Source organism: Danio rerio, chromosome 8, assembly GCF_049306965.1.
Source record: "Danio rerio strain Tuebingen ecotype United States chromosome 8, GRCz12tu, whole genome shotgun sequence".
NCBI classification, from domain to species: domain Eukaryota; kingdom Metazoa; phylum Chordata; class Actinopteri; order Cypriniformes; family Danionidae; genus Danio; species Danio rerio.
Genome location: NC_133183.1, coordinates 27,334,576 through 27,351,911, shown reverse-complemented (window position 1 = coordinate 27,351,911; position 17,336 = coordinate 27,334,576). Strand labels below are relative to the sequence as shown.

Below are 17,336 nucleotides of genomic sequence, written 5' to 3'. Positions count from 1 at the left end.
TGAATACGCCTCACTGCTTTTCAACCATTCGGTCTTCTGTTTTATTGAGTCTCAGAAGGTCCAAACCTACCGAGCTTGTCTCTAGACGGCAATATAACACTTAAATGCATTAATCTTACGCCAATCATTATTGCGTATTCGGGTGTAATGATCATTATTACATAACATTGATGGAATAAAATCCAAACTCAATTAATATTAAGTGGCCTTAATAACTATGTACTTACATTTAAATTAATAATTTGGTACAATGTACCGATTGTGCACATACATGTTTTTTGCATTGTATTTTAGAGATTATCTGCATTTTAATTTCATTAGTTACATTTTTATCTGCATTTAAATACATCTGTTATTGTTTTCTGTAATCAGATTTATAAATACACTGATGTATTTATCCCTTAAACCTTAAACCGCCCATCCCTTAAACCTTAGCTTGCCCTTAAACCTACCTATAAACACCCTAACCTTACCTATAGCTCACCTCAAAAAGCACCATAAAAATTTTAAATGTTGTTTTCTGCAGCACTAAAATGTGTTACGTCTAACTGGCTCAGATGAGACCCTCCTACATATGAATAATGGATCAAAAAATTTTGAAATTTATGATGGAAAGAATAACTTATTGCCTTAGACTCCAGATGAATATATTTGAAGCAAGATTGAACCCAATTCTAAGAATTATACACAACCAATTTTAAGCCACTTAATATAAAGTGCGATGTAATTCTCCTAATGTTGCATATAAGAATAAATCAAACATCATCTTTGAAATACTTACTTTAAAAACCTTACAGCTTATTCACCACATCTGAAATGAAAAATGACACTTATGTTGATTGTATGACAGTAATTGCTTTTTAGTAAATAAATATACGTACTGTAAATATGTACACTATTACAAACTTTGAGCTGGTTTTTTTCACAATCTAGGCGTACAGTCTAGATCGTATGGCGCAAAAGCACTAAGGGCATGTCTGAATCCACTTTTGCTATTTTAAGGACGAAAAAATACGCTCTTCACCCTGGCAGATGATCTAACAGGGTTGTGCTTATTCTCTTAATGAGTTATGGGTGTGTTTTGAGCATAACAAGGTGCATTTGCTATTTACATGGTGGACTTTGTAAGGGGAAAAACAAAATGCTTTAGTAAACAGTTCAGCAAACCGTCTTCAGCGCGAGGATAAAGAACGAGCCTCCTCCATTTAGCCTCTTTGCTTTCTCTTTACTTTCACTCTTTACTCCTTTACTTTCGTGGATGAGAAAATGGTGTTGTAAGCACTCCATTAAAGACATCCATTAGCTTCATATTTAATTTTGTTTGTTAAGTGCAAAGATTTGTTTCAAAACTATTTCTTAATTCAGTTCTAATTTTTAGAAAATGAAAAAATGAACAATAATAACAAAGTGTGGTCAAAAAACTGAGTTATATCCAAACACATGTCCTATTCTTATGCCCCATATAGTGATGCAGACTCCCTAAAACCTGACTGGTGGACAAATCTAAACTTGTTTTTATTAAAACAAATATAAATATGCATATAATAAATAATTGTAATATTATAATTCCATATAAATGCAAATTGTCGTGAATAAACTGAAAAAAAGAGTTCCCATACGAAGAACGTCTGTTACACACACCTACATTTTAGACCGGAACGCCCATGAGTCCACAAAGTGGCTTAAATGGATTTGCGATTTAAACAATGTGGTACAAAATGTGAAAATTAGGGTTGCACTGGTCTGAAAATTGCAAAAAAAAATGGCACTAAACGCATCTTGCGCCTTATTGTGCCAGGTGTATGATAGGGCTCGTTTGGGTCACTTTTTTTTAAGGACAACATTATTTTCTTTATATTTTTTCCTTTATATGTTGTTTTTAATTGATAGCCTGATGATACACAGAGCAACGTTTTGAACAATGTTATTGGGCAGCTTTAGGAAATTATCCCATACATTGGCAACCAGGTGATACACAGGGTAAATAATTAGTGCAATGGGTTACAGATACAACATGGTTGCCCAAGTTTAATAGGAAAGTACCAGGCAACATTGCTTTGCAAAATTGCTCAAAATTCACCTTTTGTATCATCAGCATTAGAAATAAAAGTCTAAGTTGTTCGTCAACAAAGTCATCTTTAAGTCAAATTGTGAGACAACTTTGCTTAAAATATTCCAGACTGGATGGCTACAAATTCCATTATGCTGCATGATTGCTTCTTTTTGTTGACTTATTAATCTAAAATGTATTCCTGCAGCGAACCTGAATCCCATGTCCCACTCCGTGCACTGTGTGACCAGCATGGGGGCTCCGTCCTTCAGTTGCCAGAGTTTGGATGAAGAGACTGAGAACGGTGAAGGGAACTCAGAGGACAGCAGGAAACATGAAGAGGGAGGTCTCAGCTTCCTCCTAAAACAGGAAGACACTGAGAGCCAGGACAATTATATCTGCCTCTATAACCGCCTGGACATTGCAGTCCGAGAGATGAAGCAATACGTGGCCCAGATAGATGTGTAAGTAGCATCTGTGTTGTGAAATTGTTTAAAATATATGTAATTTTTTATGGGGTGTTGTAGAAAATGTGGACATTTATAAATTTAATTTGAATCATAATAACAAAAACAATAGTTATTTTAAATAGTTATATGTATTATACAGTATAAAAAACTAATATTAAAATTCTAATATTTAATGCTGAAAACAGAAATAAAAATATAATTGCATCATACAAAAACTGTTTATTGCATGGTAAAAAAAAATATGTGCATCACTCAAAGGCAACAATGACTTTCTCAGAATATGGTTTAGCAGATTTTTCACAAGTTCTGCTTCGAGTTCCTGGAGTTCTAATCTTCAGGATGTTCTTTTATGACAGTCTAAAAATATTTATGGTTTAGACAGAAAAAACATGAGGCTGAAGCCATAACAGATGACTGCAGAGGAAACATTTCAACAGCCTCTCAGGAGGAACGAATGTTTGTTATTCAGTGGCCTGCATGTGCTGATGTAGAAGTTAATTGTCAGTGAAATGGAGTCATTTCCCAATCACATTCCACAATGTCTCTCTCCAAGTGGCTTTCTGTCATTCTACACGTTTCTGTCCTATAAAAGAACAAAGTTCATTAGTAAAAAAAAAAGGGTGTTTGTTCAACTAGGGACACTTTGTCCGTGTTATCTTAAAACACTTAACTCACTTTGTACACTCTGTGTAGTTCTATTAACTAGTAACAAAAGCATGTTGTCTTATATATTTTTTGTTATAAATATTTTTTTCTAATTTCATTCAGTTGTGAAAACGTTCACAAAAACTTCTAAGAAAGCTGTCATTTTCAAAAAATCTAAACTAAATAGACCGTTTTAAAATGTACAGCATATAAGCATGTAAACAATCATTAAAAAGTCTTATTATCTCTTGTCTCTTACAAAGAATTATCAAATTTATAATACATATTATTATCATATTATTATCCAATTTAAGTTACATAGCTTCAATATTTCCACAATGTTTGTGTCGGGTCACAGCAGCTACTCCCAGGGGTAAATATGGGCGACCAAAAGTATCCGCGCTTCCTCGAATCTGAGAAAAGATCCTGGACGGGCCCCCAAATTACATTATGCCCCGTGTGGCTTGGAAGATGAAAAAGGCTAAACGTAATTATGACAACCCAATATCTTTTTAATTTCCCTGAAACGTTAGCTGCTATGAATCCACACAGACAACGAACGTGGCAAAACGTGGTTTGCTTTATTTATTATATACAATAAAGATAAGAAAAAAAAAAATAAGAATATTTAATTCAATATTTTATTCAAAGTATATTTACAAATTTTTACAATAAATGCAACATAAGCAAATTACTTTAATATTTAAAGAATAGTTAATATTAAATAATATTTTAAAATTGAATAAATATTGCATATTGTAATACGCACATCATTTATTAAAACAATTCATGTAATCAGTTTCCATAACACTGTGAATCTGTGTCGTTTAGACTTCTGTCATCGATAACTGGACCAACACAACCGCAGGGCTCTGAGCCTCCATCATTCGAGAGCGGCCCCTCGACCTCCCCCATCCCAGAGGAGACAGACCAAGATAAGACTGAGCACTGCGGAAACAAGAGAGTGTGTTTCAAAGTGAACGAAGATGATCAGGAGGACTCTGGACATGACACCATGAGCTACAGAGACTCATACAGGTGAGGAAAAGACCGTTCAGGTGATCTTTCTAAAAATGTTTAAAGCCTGGGGGCTTAAAGTCAAAATGACTTTAAAAGTTGTTCAATCAAAATAACTTGCTCTCTCTGTGAATCATTTTGTTGATTATGTATTAACTAGCATGAGAGCGGGATGACAAATGGAAACTTACTGTACAACGTTAAAGAACAAAAGGCACATGAATAGTCAAATGTAAAATGATGTATTAATTAATGTGAAAATAAATTACCTAATAAATCTTCAGGCATTTGATGCTGTAATAAACAACCACTGAAATACAACAATCTGAATATTCTTAAAAAGCACACTTAAAATTGAAATAATAAATAATTATTCACAGATTTTTAAGCGCCTATGATATTGATTTTATGCATGTTCATGATCACAATTTATTTCATTATTGAAAATTGGCTTATGTGTGGTCATATCTTTAGTCTTTTCAGCCAATATTATTAATTCCGTGTTTCAATCATTGAGATTGTCACAGAGGTATTGGGATAACGGTATTTATTCCAAGGTCTGTTAAAATGATTGATTCTGGCTGAATGGTGTGGAATAAAATAGATTAATCCTCAGGAAACAAATGGGCTATCCTTAAACATTGGTAGTAGTAACCATAGCAACTCATTGACAGTTCTGAAGGCACTGACGTGTGCTCCACCAGGGAGTCGATAGGGATCATCCAATTAGCAAACATGCTCAATTATATGTGAAGGTAGCTAACACGTGTTATTATGAGCTATATGACATCTAACATTTTGTAAGTGTTACTGACAGAAATTTAGTCAAATTTCGAACTGCAAAGAGCAATACTAGTTTTAACTTGTCTATATCTTGACAAATAATGACAAAATAAGTGGCTAATCAATGATTTGGCGTGCTTTAAATGATTTTAAACTGATCATCGCTTGGTTTTCACGTACATAGTTGGGATCTAAACATTGATGCCTGTAGCAGAAATCAAAATCACCTTAAAAAAGCTGTTTGACGCTTCAAATGAAGGTTGTAGCAACACTTTAATGTTAATAGGTGCAGACAGGCAACCATAAGAAAACTGTCATTGAATTGTTCATTCAAGAGATTCATGCAAAATGCAGATTCATCTAGTATGATGAATGAAACGTGAAGTTTAATGATCAAGTTGTTGAATATTTTTTCAGACTGCTTTTAAAATTTAATTTCTTTCTTTTTTTTTTCTTTCCTTTTTTTACAAATTACATGTTTTTTAAATCAAATAAAAATTCAGGACCTTTGGTAAATTACTGGTTTTGTTCAGTTGTCTATTCAGAATTATGGTACAATCCAGATCTACATTTTAAACAAACAAACAAACAAGAGAAATGTAGAGCAAAAACAATTTAAAGCACATGTGTGAGCTTAAAAAAAAGCGGGTAGTGTGTGTCTCTTTCTTGTGATGTGTTGCCCAATGATTGCGTAATGTAAAAACCAATTTATGCCTTTGACTTTTACCATCTTTTTAAAAGATATGAGCGATGACACATCTTGTACTCATTTAGAAAAGATAAAAACTTTCAATCCCTTCACACATACACAAGCGTGTTGTTTTTGTCGCCTTCATCAGTTTGTTTTTCTTGATCCTTCTAATTCCATTGCTAAACAACAATGCAATTCAGTGTTGATGATCTCTGGTCAAACTAAGTACAACAATTCAAATCATATTTGTGAGAGATCCCTGTACCAAACATTGAATAGATAGTTGGAAATCTTGTATTGTACACCAGTGATGAAAGCCTTGTTGCACTCGCTGTATGCATAAAGAAAGCAGAGCTCCTGTCTGCTCCTCCTGTCAAGCAGATGTTTCTAAAACCGACACGTAGAGAGACGATAAACATCCCTCACAAAGAACCTGCTGTCCCACAGCGACCCAGACGCCCTCTTTAACCACTAAAGAATACATTCAGTCACTGTTGTTATGTCATTATTATATGGAGCAGAGTGTGTTTGGTTGTGATGTAGAGCTGATGGAGCAGGGCAAAGCTGAGACTGACCACAGCCGAGTGGTTTTTATGCTTCTGTCGGGATAAACGGATGCCTGCTTCTGCACCCTCTATCATTATGTGGCGTTCCGCTTTAAACTCCTGCTACTCTGTGATAGGGTGAGCTCATGAACAGCTGCAGCCAGCCCGTTTTATACATAGAAACGTTTCTTTTTAACTCCAGTTAGGTTTATAGAGTAGAGTAAGTATCTGGATTTGTCTGTGGGATGTACTGTACTGTAGGTAGGCTGTTTGTTCTTGTTTAGCGTGAGAAGGAACGCAAGCTTTCTAGAGTTCAGGAGGTTGAATGGTAAAATATGAGGGAAAGCTCCTTTTTTTGCTCTCTCTCTGGGAGTTTTGCAACCTGCTGGTCATGCTTCCATTCTTGGCTTGTGGCGGACCTAAATTTGGCTTCTCCTCTCGTTTTGGGGTGGAGAAAGGCAGATTCTGCTACTCTTCTACGGTACCTCTAGTGGGTAGAAATACAGTTTGTTTTCCTCCTTGAGAGTTTTGGGAGCATAAAAAGACGTTTTGAAAGTTTCGTTCTCTCCCTGAATAAACATTTTAAGGCTGCCAAGAAGACGTCCACATAAATTTAGTGAAATCTTTCTGGATAAAAGTTGAAACTGGATGTTTGAATTGTTGTGAAATGACTTCAGCTCTTAGAATCGACATACTATTGTCTTAAAGAGATCAACAAGTAATGTTTTTACATTTCTGCTACTACACACAAAAAAGCATACAAATAAAAACAAATCTAAAAATGTAAAATAAAAAAGAAAGTTTATCCAAAATATCCAAAACCTGTTTTACTTTCTTTTTTCTGCTGAACACAAAAGAAGATATTTTGAAGAAAGCTGGAAACCTGTAACCATTGACTTCCATAGTATTTGTTCTACCTTCTTGCTGTGAGTCGATCGTGCCTCTCGTATCCACTGCGCCACAGTGATGCCTAATGCATATTTTACTATTTTTTTAATGTTTACAATGCAGATCCAATTAGATCCACTTATATGGTAAACAAAGCAACTTTCTCATATAATACCTCTACTAAAAGACAGAAAATATTACTTTACAAACTGCATTGTAAATAAATCCTATGAACATTTTAATATTACTATTATTATATCACAAAATATTAGTGAAATGAATTTAAAAATTCAACAAATAAATAAAAACGTACACACATTTACACAAATAAATACATAGACTCAATGATGGGCTAAAAATCTGTAGATATCTGCACGTGCAGATTCCATGTGGGCCTAGTTATAGCTTTTTTTACTTATTGCTAATAATAACTTAAATAGATATCCTATCCTTCTTTTCAAGTTAATAGTAAGATCTCATAGATAAAGTACTTTGAATGATCTAGGAATATGAAGATGAAAAATGTCATTGATAGTGGAGTGTACAGTTTCCCCAAAACTATGAATTCTTGAGCACTGCCAGAATATATGCGCATGATGTGCCTCTTCTACCCCACAGTTCCTCCAGCAAAGATGATGAGTCCCGGATTGTATTGATTTAATTTTTGGTGTAAAAAAAGATTCGATTGATCAATTTTTTCCACAAAACTCATGCCACATTCTTGAGCTTGTTGAGATATGTGGGACAACGTATATTTTAACCGATTGGTCTTGATTTAAAATAATGCCTACTTCCTTTTCCCATTTTAATCTTATATAGTCTGTTGAGAGTCCTCAAGAATTACTTATTGCTTTATATAACTTAGAAATTGTTTTAGTCATACTTTTCTTGTATATCTAAATGAAAACAAAATGTTTATACTTTTTAATAAATAAAGTGATAATTATAATCAGGCTGGCAGGGGTCTTAAAAAGTATAAAAAAATTATGAATCAATGTAGAGAAATTGAATTCCCTTAAAAAAGTATTAAATAGTCTGAAATGCAATTTTGCCAGGTATTACATTTTATGTCATTTTTGATTATCCAATGTTTGGTTGAATGCTAAAGTTTGCCTGAATTAAATCTGTGAATATCAGGATGCTGTATAGTTTATGAAATCAATGAAATCCTGCTAGATTTACTGCAGTAACCGAGGCAACACCAGTTCTACAGACGCAACCTGCTGAATTAGCTAGATTTAATAGATTTTCATTCAGTATATGAAGAATGGTGTAGTTTTGGGTTAGTTTCTTACATTAATACTTAGTAAATATACTGTAAGTTAAAATCTCGTCAGTGTTTTCGGTTGAAGCCTAAAGTGGGTTTAAGGTTTTAAAATATATGGAAAGAGTCTTAAAAAATCTTAAAAGGTATTGAATTTCACTCTCTGATTCCGGTATATACTCTGATAATGCCATTTGTTAAGAACAGCATTCTTATAGGTGTAATCATCAAGTCAAAACAAATTTGCTTCTCAATTATGAAGTTTAATTGTTATTAATAATAATTTTGGACCAAAAAGAAACTTGATTGATTGCACAACCCCAAAATGATTGCAAATTCAATGCATCTTTTTGTCATTTAGAAGTGTCATTTTTTTTAATTAATGCTGATTTCTGTGTGTGATTTATTTTTGATTGACTAATAATTCTCTTTTAAAGCCTTTTAAAAAGTCCTTCAAGTGTGCATTTCATCACCTAAACTGAGAACTCTTTTGTGTGTGTGTTTTACAGTGAATGTAACAGTAACCGAGACTCAGTGCTGTCGTACACCAGCGTCCGCAGCAACAGCTCTTACCTGGGCAGTGATGAGATGGGTTCAGGTAACTCTCGTCGGGCAGATATGGTTACAGTGCTTAAATTCTGGACAATTACTAATGGGGGATTACTACTTTTATTTGTTGTTTTCCAGGAGATGAATTGCCATGTGATATGCAGATCCCTTTTGACAAGCAGGATAAACTACACGGATGTCTGGAACACCTTTTCAATCAGGTGAATGGATTTCCCCTTCCCATAAATCAAACTTTTAGTTTCTCTTGCCAATTTAAACACAATATTCCCTTTCAAACTCTTGCCCTCTGTCAAACACCACTCACCTCCCTATTTTGTCTTCTATTTTTGCTCTTCATCAATATATCTCCTCTTAGTTTCCCACTCTCACAGTATCATTTATCACATTAGCTGCATCTCTAGCCCTCTTTGACCTCCACACCCCTGCTCTTTGACCTCAAAATCTATCGTCTTCTGGAGGTCACCGGATTTTGACCCCTCTCTATTTCACAGATATCAATAATGGCCTCTTTTATCCAGTGCGGACAGGTTACATGCAGACAGACTGAAAACAGCAGGCTCTTCAGTTAGCGCAGGATGTGTGATTGGCGACAGACTGAACCTTGTGTTTTTCGTTCTCAGGTTGACTCGATCAACAGTCTTCTGAAGGGCCCTGTCATGAGCAAAGCTTGCGAGGAAACCAAGCATTTCCACACCGACCACAGTCAGCCAGGTAACGCCCGCTTGGGTGTGTGTGTGTGTGTGAGTGCGTTATATTTGAATGCGTGATATGTTTGGGAACTCCTTTGAGGGTTGTGTGTATTTTGTTCTCCGTTAGCGTGTGGGGGATTTTATAGGTGGGTAGGGGTGTGTGAAAGTTTCTGTTTGCATCCGCACGTTATTACCTCGGAGTACGAGAATACCACACTGGTTTCTCCTTATGTATTTTTGGGGTGTGTATGGCAGCTTGTTTTAACCACAGATTTTATTTTTAAATCTGAAAAAAATTGGGATCGTTTTCTTGCATTTATGACGTTTATAGACAGTTTACATTTTTATGCGTGCATGTTTGGATCAAAGGAATTAAATTTCCAGCTTCTGTAAATGTTGTTTTGCCTTCAGATTGCTGAAAATAAAATTCAAAATCACTTTTAAAAGTCTTTACTACTTTTATTATTTATAAAGGCAGCTGTTACAGTTGCTAGGTGACCAGATCTGTCCTTTGTAGGCTAGATCATCTCAAAATGCTCTGTTTGGCTTGTATGAACTTCGAAGGACTCTCACAGCTTATAAAATTGCAATTAAAAATAAGAGCCTATAATTTCAAAACTGACTTATTTTATTTAAACCTTTTTCCTCAAAATTCTGTGTAAAACCAAGAAAACAAGTCCAAGAAGTGCAAAAAGTATAAAAACTGCTTTTATTCTAGCCAAAATAAAACAAATAAGACTTTCTCCAGAAGAAAAATTCCCTTGCTCTGTTAAACATAATTTGGGAAATATAAAAAAAAAAATTCAAAGGGGGTTTAATAATAATTCTGATTGCTATATATATACACACACACACACACACACACACACACACACACACACACACACACACACACACATATATATATATACATACATACATTAAAAAAAAAAAAATATATATATATATATATATATTTTTTTTTTTTTTTTTTTTTTAATGTATGTATGTATATATATATATGTATATAAATATGTAAATATATATATATATATATATACACACACACACACACACACACACACACACACACACACACACACACACACACACACACACACACATATATATATATATATATATATATATATATATATATATATATATATATATATATATATATATATATATATATATTTGGGGGCGGGCTTTTTTTTGTAGGCCACACCGCTAGTTACACCTTGATAAGTCATTGCAAATCACATGTCAGTGTCTTTCCATTTAAACTCATACTTTTATTCCCTAATAGAATTTAGGCACACCGATGACTGGACTGTACGCTGGCGATACGTTTTGCACAAGAACATCCAGGAGGACCCTTGGAACCTTCCTATTTCGATCAAATCTCTAATTAACAGCCTTCACCGCTTTGTAGAGGGTATGTTTACGCCTGAACGATGCTTAATGGCAGTATTAGTAATACGCTGTCTAGATTTTTCTTGTGCATACTGTAGATCATCAGTGTATATTATTTAATACATTTAATACACATATTTATTATACATTAAATACACATATAGATACATAATATTATTTAATACACATATTTCACCACTTACAAAACATGACCACTGGATATGTCTTTAATAATATACTTTTAACAAGTTATTTAATATCAAACTTATTTTAAATGTCGAGTTTTTAGAGTAATGTAATGTGTTGACAAACACAGCAGGCACACATCTGTCCAGTGTCCATGGGATTGCAAAACTGTTTCCAAAGACTTGCAATATGTGTTGTATTATTGTTGGTTGGATTATATTCATGTCTGTTTGTAACTCTGTTGCAGATGGAAGGAGTCAGCTCTTGCTGGCGCTGCTTAAATGCACGGGTAAGCTAAACCTCCATTCATAGTTTTCCTCAGTTGAACTTCAAAAACCTTTTGAAAATCAACCCCAAAATGTTTACATGATTTTGCTTGTGTGTCATCACCTGTTGAGAATGCAACTGCGCGCAGCTGTGGTGTGTGTTATTTTTCATTCTGCACTACTGTTCTAGGTCATACTGTATTTATGTGCTGTGATAAGGGAGTGTTTTTAAGGATTCTGTGGCAGGGAGTGTGTGCGGCGGGGTGTGTCTGTTTGCAAGCTTCTAAGCGAGCAGTAGACACAGATAAAGTGGAGAACAGAGAGAGTGGGTTCGTCCCACGGGGTCTGCGGTGGAGACATATGGAAGCTGTTGAGCGTTTGCTTTGGAACCCGATCTAGAGCCCTTATCCTTCTTACAGCAGCCCCAAACCCTATTCTCACCCCTGGTTACACTGAAACCCACCATCTGCTTAAAGCATTACAGGCTTGCAACTGTTTTAGGATTTTCAGGATTCCCTTCTGAGCACTCTTTGGGATGTATGTGGTTCTGTGAACAATAAATTAGCCATTATTAGCTACATCTGTCAGTTTAAAACACTAGTTAACGGTAGTTAAAGGCTATAAAAACAGCAGTTAATAAATGTTTAAAGCGTTAATAATAAAATGGTTTATTTAAAATGTTTTTAATTTAAAATGTTTAAAGTGTTAATAATGCCTTACTTGAATTCAAAAGTATCTGAATCAACCATTTGGAGGGAATCTCAACAAATGTTGACATTGGAAGCTATTATGCATCATTGCTGGTAATTATATGAAAACTATTTACTGAATAATATAGGAACATTGTAATAAAGAACCCAAGGGTGTTGTAAACTTGAAAAGAATGTAATACTGCTGATAAGTAAGATTTTGGTTTTAAGAAATTAGTAATTTTACACTTTAATATTTTTACAAAGATGCACTGAATTAAAAGCAACTTTTAGATGTTACTAAAAGTGGAACAAAAAGCAAATAAGAAGCACATATCAAATTAAAATCCAGTTTTTATTGTAAAAACGAGCCATATAACAAAACTTTGAGACCTGCCTAACTGCTTTTTGACTCAATAAAATGGGTCACTTAAACGCAAAGAAGCATAGTTTATATGGACATGACTTAAAGATTTTGCTATGTTTTCTTTTATTTTTGTATCACACATCTGTCAAGAGATCTCAAAAATAGTCAGCAGAACAACTGTTTTGGCACTATATAATAAATAAATAAATAAGTGCACCAAATCATCATATTGATCATCATTATTTGCAATGACTTGCATAAAATTCATTTTTTAAAATGGACTGCATTTAATGAAATACTCAACAGAAAATTATAAAATCTTATCAAGCTTTTGATGTAAATTTCTGGACTAGAGTTCTGAATATAAATATCCAATCATTGGTTTAATACTTTGGTTTAATTTTTTTATGTATTGACTCACAAACACCAGGGAAATGTGAATGAATACATCTATTTGGTTCAAGTTCATTTAATTTTAAAGCACATTTATAAACAGCCACAAGTCTGACCAAACTGCTGTCTTAAGACAGAGTAATATTAAATAAAAATATTTTTTAAATGATTAAAAAAAAGCATAGAAAAAAAAAAACAAGAGAAATAACATATATATGTAAAGTCAAACGCGATGGACAAAACTATTAGTATAATATCAATAGGCCAAACTGAACAGGTAAGCTTTTAAAAGTAGATAAGTGATGGTGCCATTCTAATGTCTTCTTTATGTTTCAGTCTGGACTAAGGAACTAAATAAAAATTGCGTTCACTGTATCTTCAACATCTCATGGGGGTATACAAATGCAACAGCTTTGAAAGATAATTAGGGGCTTGATTATGTAGGGATTTATACACCAGTAAAAGCACTTTAAAATCGATTCTGAGTTGGATGGGCAGCCAATGGAGTCCCCTCAGAATAGGGGCAATGTGGTCACATTTTCAACTGTTTTGAATAAATCTAGCAGCAGCATTTTGGATCAATTGTAGGTGAGGATTTTGTGATTTAGTGATGCCACAGTAAAGTGCAGTAATCTAACTGTGAGGTGATAAATGCGTGGACAGCCATCTCTAGTGTAATGGGATTTAAAAAGTGTTTAACTTTGGACAGCAGTTGAAGTTGATAAAAGCACAAAATATTTACACAAATATCATGAAATCTTTTCTACTTTTGTTCACAGACACAAAGCTCCAGTTGCGGCGGGATGTGATATTCTGCCAGTCTCTGGTGGGGGCGTTGTGTGCACTGGCGGAGCAGCTTGTGACTGCACTGAACCTGCGCTTCAATAATAACGGAGAGTATGAGGAAGACAGTAAGGAGGTCAGCCACAAGTGGCTGGAGCAGATCTCCACCATCGGAGTGCTCTTTAACTTCCAGTCCACACTCTCTCCACATGTGGTAAGATCAACAACTTACTGTATTGTACATATGCTCTTAGCTGGTTCAGTTACTATCATGCCAAAATGCCCAGTGTTTTCTACTTAAACATACAAGCATGATAATAGAACCTCTAGTTGAATTAACATTTTTTCTGTACTGTCAGATCAGTTTATATGGGTAATGCTATACCTGGAGATACATGTTGCATTTATCAAAGTTGCCACAAACATTTTTGCAGTTATCATTGATGTGTATCGTTTTTTTTATAATTCAGTGTTTCCCATACACAAGTTACTTCCCTTTTTACTTAAAAAAAAATATTTCTAGAATTGTTTATCAACTCTAGAGCTGTCAGTCAGTGCAGTTTCATACTGTCAAGATGGTTACTCTACATCAGGGCTATTTTAATTTGTGGCAAGGCAATTTGTTCTGGACATCCAAATATGGAGACCAAAACATCAAAACAAATTTTATTCAGTGAGAAAAAGGCTGCTATAGTTATAAAGTGACGTGCGTCTGTTCAATATGATCATTTCTAATAATAATAAGACTATAATCATACAACCAAAATCTATAATTGTTGCATCGCTAATTGTTACGCAGTTTAAAACAACACATGAATGTGTCTGAATGTAGAAGAAGCCTACTTGAGAAATACACTGCTTTTGTTGTGCTTCGAAATACAACATTTGAATATGTTTGTAAAAAAAAGCCACATTGTACATTGCAGTTGCATTGCAGTAATGTTATGTAGTTTCAAAATACAATATATCAACGTTTAGTGTAGAAAAAGCCAATGTGGGTATCTTAAGGAGCACAAATACAGCACATGGGCTCTAATATTGCTGTTGTGTCATCACTCATATTGCAAGTCATATCTCTCCGGCCCCTCATTTAGGATGCTTTTCATGAACTCACCCAAACTCATAACAAACTAATTCAATAGTCCTGCTCTACATTGTTAACAAAGTCGGAAACTCCACTTAGCACAAATGCTAAGAGTACAAGATAATTGAAAGACATTTAAACAACCCTCTGTATGATTAGTGGTCAATTCTGTTTTCTTTTTAGTCATGTGGTAACAACTTTGACCTTTTACGGAATCATTTGTGATGTAAGAAGTTTTCAGATGTTCTGAGCAAGAGAACACATTCATTTCAGTACAATCAGACCAACAATGATGAACAGTGACATCATTTTCTGTATCTTACATAATCGAGGGACATAATTTCACCAAGTAGGATACTGTACAGAATTTTTAAAAGATTTATGGACAGAGATGCTAATTTAAAAAACATATTATGTTGTATAATTGGAAATGTAAATCAAACATTTAGTCAAACATATACAGTATGTTGCTAAAAGAAAAAAATGTAATTAAATAGTTTGATTACACAGAGATACATTATTAAAACATGTACTGGCTAATACTAATACTGGCTAATTCCATCTATGCCAGACGCTATTTGCAGTAAAATAGTATTGTTATGTACTGTAACATATTGTGGTCTATGACATTGAGGGATAAATTATAAAAACAAACAACCATATGAGGGGTGAAAAATAAAATAATAATGAATTAGTTAACCTGCAATTATAGAATCAGCCATGTACAGTGTGTTTAGCTTACACTCTTCTTAATCTCGTTTTCTTTGGACTTATAAGTTGTTTTCCTTGACAGAGAGAAGAGCGGATCATGCTGGAAGATACGAAAGCAGCTCTGCAGGATCTGGAGAAAGTGACGGTGTTGTTTCGGCCACTGGAGAACGAGTGCCTCGTCCCAAGTAGGAACCCAAACCACATAAGCACATCAAGTTAAAGGCTTGTCAATCATAGTTGCCCATGTGTGTCATTCTTTATCTTATCTGACCTTAATATGCAAATAAGACTATTAGGAAAGCCATTGTTAGGAACAGAGATGCTTTCAAATCACTAAATTTTCCCACAGAGCAACATTGATTTTTTCATAAGTATTTGCTATCTATAACTTAATTTGCAAATTGCAAATTAAAGTGTGTAAATTTTTATGTTAATGAACCTTTTGTACTTTCATTTTTGTTCAATTTAAATTTAATTTTGGATCATTGTTATATTTATATTATGTTTATTATATTTATTTATTTTGAAAGTAATTTATTTAGATTAAATTTTTTTAGTACATTTTTTTAGATTTAGTTCAGTTTTAGTCAGTTGTTTTAGTACTTTAACTTAAATCTGCCAAGTTATCATTTAAAATGTTATCAAGTTATCATTCTGCCAATATCTGTTTTATTATTATTGTTATTATTATTTTTAATTTTTAGTTAAGGTGCACTTCTTGAAAATACATTTCTTCGGCCCACACTTGCATTGGACAATATACTGACACAACTCTGAAAAATAGTATTAAGCAATTAAAATAATGATAGCCTATGGATAAAAGATCGACCAGGTGGTTACGATTCCTGTTAAAGGGTTAAGCTGAGAAATACCCAAGTTTTTCAATATTACAGCTAAAAGAGTGATACAAGGGTTAAGATGTCATGATGTCAGCCTGATTTATACATGGTCCATTTTTTATTTGTGGATGGTATGGTGGTGGTTTATAAAACACATTATTTTGTTTTTATGAAAATGACCGAAAAAAATGACAATCGACACAATGTTTGAAGTGTTATAAACAGGGTATCCGCAGGGTTTTAAAAAAATCTTAAAAGGTCTTAAATCTACTCAAATGTTGTGTTGTAGGTCTTAAATCTTTTTTTAACAGGTCTTAATATTCCTTTGTTCATGTATTGCTACCCAATCTGGCCATTAACACCCATACAATCATCAACAATTCCAATCTCAATAAAACGTTTTATCTTTTTATTTTAAAATAGCATTTAATTTCTTTCAGTAACATTTGTTTAAAAGTTCTCCATGTGTTTACTGCTGAGGATACTGACCTGACCTATATTTTTTATTATTACATTATTATTATTGTATTATTATAGGTATTAAATTGTAATCATTTTTAGATAGAAAATCGTTTTCAACTGGGATATTCAAAAAAATGCTTAGCATTTGGACCTGTATAAGTCTAAAATTTTATTCATAATAGTTTTAAAATGTCTTAAAAAGTCTTAAATTTAGCATTGTAAAACCAGCAGAAACTCTGCTTAACATCCTGACAGGAAAAAAAGCACTTTTAAATGAAAGCGAGCTGCAAAAGTAGCCATGATTTGTTTACGCTTATGCTAGTGACCTGTTAATAAATGACATCATGCACATTAATAAAGACGACAAGTGATGACTGATCAGAACGCAGCAAATGATCAGATGTTTCTTGTCTATGATGCAACAAAAGCCAAAATCAAAAATGCATTATCTGAAAAAGTAATCAGCATAAACCAAAGTATCATGTAGTCGTGCATGCTTTATAAATGAATGGTTTGATTATACACTCTGTTAACCACTGATACACCCGC

General features: G+C 33.8%; 1 protein-coding gene across 7 annotated transcripts in view; it reads left to right on the top strand.

The window, feature by feature from the left end:
* Positions 1 to 17,336, top strand: part of prex1 (phosphatidylinositol-3,4,5-trisphosphate-dependent Rac exchange factor 1) — a 161,155-nt gene that overhangs the window by 130,760 nt on the left and 13,059 nt on the right. For all 7 annotated transcript variants that reach the window (XM_073910421.1, XM_073910422.1, XM_073910420.1 and 4 more), the window contains 9 exons: positions 2,259 to 2,514; positions 3,997 to 4,203; positions 8,863 to 8,951; positions 9,041 to 9,123; positions 9,544 to 9,634; positions 10,901 to 11,029; positions 11,441 to 11,482; positions 13,688 to 13,905; positions 15,569 to 15,671. In XM_073910421.1, the coding sequence (XP_073766522.1) occupies positions 2,259 to 2,514; positions 3,997 to 4,203; positions 8,863 to 8,951; positions 9,041 to 9,123; positions 9,544 to 9,634; positions 10,901 to 11,029; positions 11,441 to 11,482; positions 13,688 to 13,905; positions 15,569 to 15,671 (1,218 nt within the window). The remainder of the gene's footprint in view (positions 1 to 2,258; positions 2,515 to 3,996; positions 4,204 to 8,862; positions 8,952 to 9,040; positions 9,124 to 9,543; positions 9,635 to 10,900; positions 11,030 to 11,440; positions 11,483 to 13,687; positions 13,906 to 15,568; positions 15,672 to 17,336) is intronic.